The 9,872-nt window shown below is 38.9% G+C and overlaps 2 protein-coding genes across 5 annotated transcripts in view; both read right to left on the minus strand.

Moving 5' to 3' along the window:
- Positions 1–432: 432 nt before the first annotated feature.
- On the minus strand, positions 433–3,165 carry cenpx (centromere protein X). Its single transcript, XM_034895099.1, has 5 exons — positions 3,050–3,165; positions 1,793–1,844; positions 1,645–1,698; positions 1,485–1,573; positions 433–1,011 (listed from the first exon to the last, which is right to left on the minus strand). The coding sequence occupies exons 1-5, from the start codon at positions 3,149–3,151 to the stop codon at positions 997–999; spliced, it is 312 nt and encodes a 103-aa protein (XP_034750990.1). The 5' UTR covers positions 3,152–3,165; the 3' UTR covers positions 433–996.
- A 934-nt stretch (positions 3,166–4,099) lies between these two features.
- Positions 4,100–9,872, minus strand: part of LOC117958642 (transmembrane channel-like protein 6) — a 9,345-nt gene continuing 3,572 nt past the window's right edge. The window contains exons 9-19 of one of the 4 annotated variants that reach the window (XM_034895146.1): positions 9,505–9,648; positions 8,768–8,925; positions 7,800–7,890; positions 7,525–7,622; positions 7,338–7,433; positions 7,184–7,259; positions 6,960–7,093; positions 6,013–6,189; positions 5,749–5,827; positions 4,652–4,727; positions 4,100–4,208 (exon numbers count right to left, since the gene is read on the minus strand). In XM_034895146.1, the coding sequence (XP_034751037.1) occupies positions 4,653–4,727; positions 5,749–5,827; positions 6,013–6,189; positions 6,960–7,093; positions 7,184–7,259; positions 7,338–7,433; positions 7,525–7,622; positions 7,800–7,890; positions 8,768–8,925; positions 9,505–9,648 (1,128 nt within the window). In that variant the 3' untranslated portion in view covers positions 4,100–4,208; position 4,652. Of the gene's footprint in view, positions 4,209–4,461; positions 4,728–5,748; positions 5,828–6,012; positions 6,190–6,959; positions 7,094–7,183; positions 7,260–7,337; positions 7,434–7,524; positions 7,623–7,799; positions 7,891–8,767; positions 8,926–9,504; positions 9,649–9,872 lie in introns of those variants that run through there. The other 3 variants (XM_034895145.1, XM_034895148.1, XM_034895147.1) reach the window with 3 other exon arrangements.

Genomic DNA, 9,872 nt, shown 5'->3' on the forward strand with positions numbered 1-9,872 from the left:
ACACACCTTCTCCTCAATGCCTGCTGTGGATGTTTCTCCTGGGAAACACAAATCCAATCTGGGCCCTACTAAAAATGTGCTGCACCTATCTGAGCCTGGACTTTTGACTTTAGCCTAAGTTGCTTCCAGCACCATGTGAGCAGCATTTGTAAGTGTAGTGAGTCACTAAAGAGCCAAACAAATAGTGTAAAGTGTTGGAAAGCTATGCTGACTCATGGTGAAGACATGTTGGTCAAATACACCACTGGTGGAAAACCATCTGAGGCACTTGGGTTAGAAAATCCCACATTACCCTCTCCCTTGTGGGCCCAACTTCCTCCTCTGCAGTGATGAAAAGAGAGAAAGCACCTCTACTACTCGCCTCTTTTGTTTATTTACCTTCAGAATTACACCCTGCTCTTCTTGGACCATGTTCCAATGTGTTTTGTTATGGTCCCTTTCAAACAGAATATCTATGCGTGTGGTCTCTGGCCTTGTTTGGCTAACACATGCACACATTCGTGCACGCACACTCCCATTCAACTTTCCCTCTGTGCCAGAGGTCCCCTTTGCCCTTCCCCCCACTTCTAACTAAACATCGCAGGACAGCAAGAGGGAACTTCAAAGTGGCCAGAGGGGTTACTCCTTTTTTCCTGGCACTTGTCATCATCTAAGGGACTGGCTGCTCCCCTTATTACTCTAATTGCTTCCAACTGCTCCAGGAGGCTTTGATGAAGGGCACTATGGAGCATGCTGGAAGCACCTGTTGTTGCACGGAGGAAAACAGGTGGGCCTTATTGGTGGTGGCATGGAGGCGTGTGGACAGCATCGCTGCTTTCTACTTTAAATCACACAACTCAAAAACATACAGAAGAGCATCGTAATGTAATCTTACATTTTAGTGATTATGAAATTGCTGTTATACAGAAGAAAAAAAAACACGTTGGAATAGAAATTGTAGAATTAAAGCAGGAACGTGCAGGCAACACTCTGGCTCCATCTTGTGGCATCACTGTGCTAGAAGTCCAGCAGCTGGATTGGAAAAGAAATACAAAACTGTGAGATTTGGAAACGGAACTTTTGTGCATTGATGATGTATTTTGTCCAGTTTGCTCTTTATGTTTGACCAGCATTTAATACAACAAACAAACTACTAGCAGTTTAAGCCAGTCCAGCATGGTTTCTTTTTTTTAGAAAAATTGATCTGACACCTGTAGGCACTGAATCTCTCATGCCTGAGCCACACTGGAGTGCCCTATACTTGCTCCTATGATTAGCTGTGAAAGGCAGCAGATGGAATTCCAGTGGTAGCTGCACAGATAATCAAACAATATAATCTTAAGGATCCAGCCTGAGTGTGTGTGTCACAGAAACAATTCAGAATTCAAGCGAGCCCAATATGAAAAATACCATTTCCTGGATCACACAGGCCCTTAAAGCAGCCTTATGATTTTAATTTATGGCTGTTGAATAACACATTAAAACCCCATCTTTGAACTACGCACCAGCTGAGGCAGGATCTTTTCAAAGTGCTCGATGTCTACTTGGTCGCAGTCCTCAGACTCAGCTTGTTTCTGTGATCTCACAGCAGCTTCTAGAGATAAGATGACACATTAAGGTTCATCATTTGATCCGTATACAACTATGCCCAACAATACTCCTTACCTTGGACAAATACTTTTAGCAATTCTGCCATGAGCAGCGCAGCATCACCACTTACTGTAACAGAGTGAAATTTGTTGAGCTGTAGAATCACAAATAAAACATGTTTTGGAGATGTGAGTTATATCAACACAGTATTTATCAGACTTACATCTGGTTTTGTCCTCCTTGAAGGAACTTGACAATAGTTTGCTTACTGTCTCCTGTAAATTAAGAGATTAGAGAACATTGTAATGTACAGTGCATGAGACAGACTCAATAGTTGTTGTTTTTAAGGAGTAAGTTGCCAAAGAAAATGGTTTCCTTTTAGGATGATGATCTATCAATGACGAAAACTAAGTACTTAACAAACTGATCAGGAAGGCTGGAGAGGACACTTTTGAAGCTGTGGTGGAGAGGAGGTCACTGAATAAAACTGTTGTCTATCATGGATAACCCTGACCACCCTCTCCACCCCACACAGGTCCAACAGAGGAGCAGCTTCTGTGAGAGGCTCCAACAGCTTCGATGCCGCACGGACCGCTACAGAAAATCATTCATACCGCAAGCTATAACACTTTTTAACACGTCATCACTGGGTGCTAGATGAGACTTTTGGACACCACACTACTGCACTAATGCAACCTGCACAATTGGTTTATTTACATTTAGCATATTATTAAGCAGTTGCACATTTTTGTCTTCCCATTCTGTACATATTCAAATATTTCTTTTATTTAATTCATATTATTATTTCATCTATATTGTATGTATGTATATTTTTCCTAGTATTTCATTTATATTTACATGTGTGCTTTGTGACTGATTTTGCTGCTGCAACACCGTAATTTCCCATTTTTCTTGGGATCAGTAAACATCTATCTATCTATCCAAGTAAGCTAACGTTACAGTAAGCTAAAACATGTAGTTAAGCGTACACAAAGCTGTGTGTATTGACATGAACACAGGTTTAAAAAATACGTATCTCCTCATCTACATTTTCAGAAGCCCTCCCTTGGTTTTCTTTTTAACATGTTACTGCTTTTCTCTAATAACTGGCTCTACTTGGAATCCTTATACCAAACCGCCTGCGGAAAAACGACAATGTAATGGGAGAAAGTAGCCCGTGTTCCCGTTATAGTGACTATAGATCCCTGTTTAGCCCCATTATTAACAGTTCTTTCATTCGGCATAGCCTACATAGCGTCGTATTGTTAATTCGCGGAATAATATCTTAGCGAAGTTGTATTGTAGTTGTATTGATAGAAAAACCCCGTTAAGAAAGCATTGATGTGCTCTGTGGACTGACAGGGTCAGCGACGGCGTGAATCTGCAATTCGACGCCAAAGAAGCGATGTTCGTTTTGATTTAACCACGGAGAAAACCTAGTGGCTAGTCAACCATAATCAAAACAGCGACATCCCTCTACCTTTTTGAATCCAATTTCTGCGTCTTTCTCCGCCATGTTTCCGACGCTGTGAGAGAAATTTGGCGCTCTGCGTAGGGATACGTCATTGATCTCTGACGTCATTCGCACCGCCCAAGCCGACGCACAAAACTGTGCAGTAATTGATTTATTGTTGATGATACATATAGGCTACTTTTACTTAATATTATTTTTGGATTAAAAAATAATAATATCTGTTTGGATTCACTGACCATGACACGAACATCTGTTCGCAGTTCTATTTCATTAATGTGCTTATTATTTACATCTTATATTTATAAACTCTGAAGCAAAACTCTCTTATCAGAGCTGTCTATATCAAACATTTCATCTATATATGAATGCACAAATCAAAAAGCTGTTAAAGTGTATAACCACTGTATACGCTTCACATTTATTCATTTTTATTTCATAATTATTTTTACATTTCGGCTACACAAGGTGTTGTATTCTTGGTCTTAGATTATGTTCATGTTCATGAACAGCTACATCTCATAAGGTAACAGTGTCATATCAGTTATAAATTATTAATCATATTGCATTCATCAACAGTGGCTGCACAAAGAGAGTTAACATAATCATTATTTAATTTTTTTCATATCATATTTTAACACTATGTTCTAGACAAACATTTAACACATAGAATACAACGTTATTATCCACCCAAAGTAGACAATCATATGACACAACATAGAATCAGCGCAATACAATATACATCACATCAACTTGGCTAAATAGATAGCAAACAAATACCACAGGTGTAGGATGTGTGTTTCCTAGGCCTAGCCAAAGTTTTGCTGCTTTATTTATATCCTAGTGTTATTTCACTGCAGCCACGGTGATGTTGTTGAGCCACGTTAGTTCACAATCTCTGAATTAATTCAAACATACATTTAAGATTTTAAACGTAAAAGTTGACCAAGCACATGAATAAATCGAAGGAAAGGCTGGAGCACAAGTCTACAGCCCAGATCTCAAAGATTCAATGATGTTGAGCCAAGTGTCCAGAGTCTTTCCAGGTCGCTCCATGAATGCGTGCTGTACAATTCCATGTACACTACATCCAAGAAGGAAAAGTTCCACGTACAGATAGACGGGTCATGAGGTGGTTTCCTGAAGGTGGCAATAATTTTCTCCGCAGCTATAAGACCAGTAAATAGAGCATGTTTGAGTTCTAGAGAGCTGAAAGGTTGACCGATCATTCAGAATCAAAACGTTGATAGTAAGATTAATCAAGGCAGACATTTTGGATGCAATAGTGTTCCAGAACTGACCAGGAGAGTATGCCCAGATCATGTGGAGATACCTTGTGCTTTTATTGGGCAGAGAGTGCATAAACAGCCGTTAATTATTTTCATGTGGTGCATGTGCTTGGAGGAAACTTAGGGCACAGCTGCAATAAGGTTAATATCATTGCATTGCTTCAGTGTGTATATTGTTCAGTCACAGACCGGGGGAGGGGGGGGGAACTGTTGTGTTCACATAAGATTGTAAATAAGGTCATTTAAAAAAAAAAAAATAAAGACGTAAACAAAGACTGTTACAACCACACAGAATGTACTGTACCGGTTTGAGACTACCTACCTTAAGGGCCAACCAGACCACTCCGTTCATAAATGGCTTGCAAACTGGTGATGAGGAACTTTTTGTCTTTACCCTCCTGTAAACAAATAAAAAAAAAACATACATATAATATCAACATATTGAACAGTCAATGGTTTGTAATTGATCCTTTGGACTTTGGTAATCCACTTACTAAACTTCTAGTGCCACCATACTGTTGACATTTTTGTTTTTTCATAGCAACTTTTGGAGTAATTGTTATGTAATTTGGTAGAGATACTCATGGTGTCCCTTAAGACTTTGGTGATCCAAATTTTTCCTCTAGTGTCACCAGCAGGTCAGATTTTGTAGGTATTAAGGACTTCACAGGTTACCACTGGTGTCTCACTCAGGATGATATGTAATTGTTTTGGTATCCTTTAATCTTTCCTCTAGCGACATCATCAAATCAACATTTTAACTTGTCCAATATGGTGTATTAGCAATTATTAATGCCATTTCCATCTGCCTCAGTTGTAAATTGTCTTAATGAGTTTAAGACAAATTATGATGCTGAACATTTTAAAAAGTATACTGCTAAACCTCAGCATGGTAGCCTTGTTTGCATGCTGTTAAGGGTTAGCATTTGGCTCAAAGCCTAAGTACAGCCTACAGAGCCACTAGCATATAGCCTTCTACATTCATGCAACAGAGAAAGCTGCAGTTTCAGGACCACAGTGGTAGGACCGCATTTCTACAACCCTATTGACAGGTCAGCCTTATGGTCAATTTCTTCACATATACTAGACGCGCAGTGGAATCCAAAGTTTGTTTCTCACCATCCCCACGGGGAAGAAGACAAATTTCAGATAAGACCGACATTCCCACCACAGAGGAAAAACAGAAAATGTTCGACAGTATTTTAACACTAAGACAGTAAACGGCAACAATATTTAGAAGACAAAATAACAAGACAGTTAGGGTAACTCATTATAGCATTTACACAACAACAACAAAAACTGTGGTCCTGAAACTGGAGTTTCCTCAATTGCAGAAACATGCTTGTTAGCATCCCTGCTAGAAAAAAAGAAGCATAGACCAGCACATATAGCTCTATACACTTGTTTGATTAGGCATACATTTTCAATTTGCTTTTCTAACCGACTGATGATTCTCCTTTGGCCATCAATGACCTGAGTGTGAAAATATATCACCATTCTGAAAATACAAAAAAAAAAACATTAGAGATCAGTTCAAATTGAAAGAACACAAACATTATTCAGACACAGTCAATGTTTCTAGAAGGCAGATACTTTGGTAATAGCCTTACCACCATGATACACCAAATAATAATACTACAAAGAAAAATAATCATGTCAAATGATTACATCCCCACCACTTACAGAAAGACTCCAGTGGCGAGGAATAAGAACAGTGGTTTCTCCACCAGAGCATTGTAGGCCCAATTGAGCCAAGACAGGATCGGGTGGGCGTTCTCCAGCTCCAGGGCCCACAGCTGCCTGGACTGAAACATCGTAGTGAAATTCCTAAAAGGGCCGCACCTTGTCGAGGGTTTAATCCTGTGGAAATCAAATTGATTTGAAAATTTAGTGGAGTTTGAGAGTATTTGGTCAATAACAACTTTTCAATTACTCCAAACTCAAGCACATTGAATTTAAAAGATGAGGTTAGCTTGGGTTATTCTATATCTGTTAACAAATCACATAAATAGAGCATAAACATCAACGTGTTAGTCCATCATGCAATACATTCCCTAGCCCATTCAATTCAACACAAAAAAATCACTAGAAGGAATAGTGTGCCATAGCGACAAGAGAGTGGTATCAATGTTCTCATCTAAATGAAGAGAGCTCAAGATGTGTTGACTACTTTGAGCTGTGGATTAATACGCATTATGATTCCTCAAGGAATATGTCCCAGAGTAACTCTGACACCAATTGATGTGTTTCTTACAACAATGGATGTCCATGGCACAAATTAATAGTAATTTAGGCACATAAACTTACTTGTTAGTAGATCAAATGATTGTTGTTGTTTTTTTCATGGGATTTCTGACGATAAAAACACATAGCCCCATATATAGCCCCAGCCAACAAGGGTTAGGGTAATATCTAGTATTAGTTTTTATTAGGAACATCAGGTAATCTAAACATGGTGAAAGTGAAATGGGATTTTCAAATTAACATACACTTTGAGTACATTAATGCTTGGTGCATATAGAGACAGGCGGTTATAATGTTGAAAGCCTGTTTCCAGAAAGCTGTGTGTCTGAGATGGACTTCACACTTATTTTGACAGTATGAGAGGGGACAGAGTTTGTTGTACTCACGTCCAAATTGTGTAAGTGACAGACACGACAACGCCAAAAAATGAAGGGAAGCACAAAAGAGAGATGAAAAATGTTGTCATCTGACTGGCCCTCCAGGGCTTCCTCGACGCCTGACAGTTCAGCACCAGACTGCTCTTTGGAAGAAACCAGAGGAAGAATGTGAAGTTTGTCATGCAAATGCGTGTCTGCACGCTGAACGTTGAAACAACACCTGCTGTAGTTACCTCCTTCATGTAGAACAGCACAAACAGTTTTATGATCTGGACTGCGGGAAGCAGTGGAGCAAACAGCACCCCGAGCCTGGGATGAACTGAAGATTAATGTTTATTTAAACTTTTATTTGTTAAATATGTGCCGGGTGTAATGTTGCATCATTACCAAGTAAGGGTTTGTCCATATATGAGTTCCAGCACATTACGAGCAATGTCAAACACTGGCTTCCTCTTCCTTTTCAGCACTTTCTTTGTAAATAGCCTACAGGGAAGATGCAAAAAAAACATTCAGTGAACAGTTTCATAAACAGCAAACAGACGTAACGTGATTCGTGGTTAAAGCGCCAACTTGCCTCCACAGGAACTCTCCAAAAAAAGTGTAAAGCACTGTGAAGAGAAAGTCCATCAGGAGCAAGCGATACAGTTCTTGCCCCACAAAGCTCTCCCAACACTACAGGACAACAGAAACATTATTGTAAAGATCACATCATAAGGGAGAACTGGGGCAAAGCCAAACATCTAATCACTTAATGTGTCCAGATCTTTTAGGATTAAGAACATTGCACAATTCAGTGTCGCTCCACAACAACAATTACAAGAAGTTGAAATACAGGAGATTGTTTTTAACCTGTAAACCACGACTTTCTGCTTCCACAGCAATTCTCCCCAGCCAGCGGAAACACAGTACTCCAACAATACTGACCTTCAACAATAGGTTCCTGAGGAAAAAAAGATTAGACAGCAGCCATGATTATAGTTATATTTTAAGGCACGGCAGGCAAACAACTGGACAATTGGATTGTGGGCTGGCATTCCAGGATGGCACTGGACATGGGCTATTTTGCTTCCATAACATTTAGTTTTTCAGATTAAGGAAAAGAACATCATCCAAGACACACATTTAGGCGTTTATTTTTATTAGTTAGTAGTTAATTTTAATTTTGCTTCAGTTTTACCCTGTTTTTAATCGGTAACACATTGGGATTACTTTGTCATTGAAACGTTCTCTACAAATAAAATGTATTCTTCATTATTATTATTATTATTATTACTACCATCATCTTTATTGAGGGTATAGGATATAAGCCTATGCATATAGAGCTCTAGGATGCTGTTGTGTTTGTAAATATTGGTTGAAATTAAAATGTAATTTAATACATCTTTAAAGGCTGTTTTTCAGAGAGTTTCAAGAGTTCATTCTCATAATCTGGGACATGTAAAGATACATTTGGGTGATACATAAGGGAAATACAAAACAAGATTACAGAAATATTCTCTACACTAAAATAATACTTGAAATTAAATTGAAGAAGGATAATTTAAGATAAAGTTTATAATAAGACAATGAAAACTCTTGATTCAAACGACAGTGAAATGGTAAAAGTAACATTTTTTGAGTCTATGCACAGAAAATTGAAATAAGTGGAGGGAACATGTTTTGGCCCCTCACACATTTGTATGTGCTCGTTATTTTTGTTTTTTTAAACTTGGCAAAAAATTCCAAATGCCAAAAAGACTTCTATGCAAATAAAGTAATAATTATAAGAACATTTAAACTAAAACAATTGCTGTGTTTCATGCAGGTCTTTTTCTCACCTGAAGATGGAGACATAGACGAGCACACTGGGTGAGTCATGATTCTCGACCCAAGCACACAGATTGAAGAGACCCGGGAGTGACAGGTTGATGCCTGAAACCACTGCAGGCAAGAGCAGCAGCTCAGTTTCTTTCAAAGGACTCTGTTTAAGAGAATGCTGTGGAAGAAAATGGACAAATGACTGCAATAACTGCTGACACCTCATGAGAGAAACTAAAGTTGAAAAGACCTTTTAATCTGGTTCTTTTAGGAACAACAAAGAAACAAGTTCACTTTGATTCGGGTATGTTCAGAAAGCAAAATCCCAGATTTCAGTAAGAGAGGAAACAATCATTGGCGGACTGGTCTGTTCTAAAATAGAAAGTAGCATATCTTGCTCTCAGCAGCACACTCTTGTGTTTTGGGTCTCTGGCAGTGTGTGCAAAGTTAAAATATTACTAGTTCCCTCAATATTTTACGAGTTGATTGAAGTTGGCGTGACAGATGATGATGCAGGAAATACTGTAGGAACCACTATGTTGAACATAAACTCTTCCTATATAAAAAGAAAGATTGTTTCTGCTGATGGTCAAGCTTAGCAGTTATGCAACAACCCAGCAGAAAAAACCAGATGTGTTAAACACATACCAGCAAAGAAAAAGAAGAAGTACATAAACTGTGGTTAGAATGTACTTCTTTATCAGAGTTTTCTTGAGAAATGTGCACGAAATCTAACTGGCTGCACAGCACTTCTAACCTCTGATAGGTAGTGGACTGCCGTGGCACCCAGGAAGATGGTTGCCAGACACACAGCCCATGCAGTCAGGTGCACCATGAGACGGCAGAGTCGCTGCATGCAGCTTTTTTTATTTTCTCTATGGAACATCTCAGACAGCAGTTCCTGTTGGAAGAGCAGCAGTTTGTAATGTTGAGCCAGCATTTTCACTCGATTGTGTTTAGAACAGGATATTGAGGAGCCTGCAGCTAAACACTCACATTGGGGTGTGAAAATGCATAGTTAAAAGCTTCCTGTGTGACAGGGAACTTAAATCATGTCAGATACTGATCACTGAGGATCATCTAAGATGATCTGCTTTAGATGTTTAAAAAAAAGAAAAAAAAAAA

Source organism: Etheostoma cragini, chromosome 15 (assembly GCF_013103735.1).
Source record: "Etheostoma cragini isolate CJK2018 chromosome 15, CSU_Ecrag_1.0, whole genome shotgun sequence".
Lineage (NCBI taxonomy): Eukaryota > Metazoa > Chordata > Actinopteri > Perciformes > Percidae > Etheostoma > Etheostoma cragini.

Excerpts from the sequence above, each read along its gene's own strand:
- cenpx (XM_034895099.1), bottom strand. The coding sequence starts at position 3,151 with ATGACGTCAGAGATCAATGACGTATCCCTACGCAGAGCGCCAAATTTC. Across the intron at positions 1,845-3,049 it reads CAGAAATTGGATTCAAAAAG|GAGACAGTAAGCAAACTATT; the intron begins GTAGAGGGATGT and ends CTTAATTTACAG. Across the intron at positions 1,574-1,644 it reads GCTAAAAGTATTTGTCCAAG|AAGCTGCTGTGAGATCACAG; the intron begins GTAAGGAGTATT and ends TCTTATCTCTAG.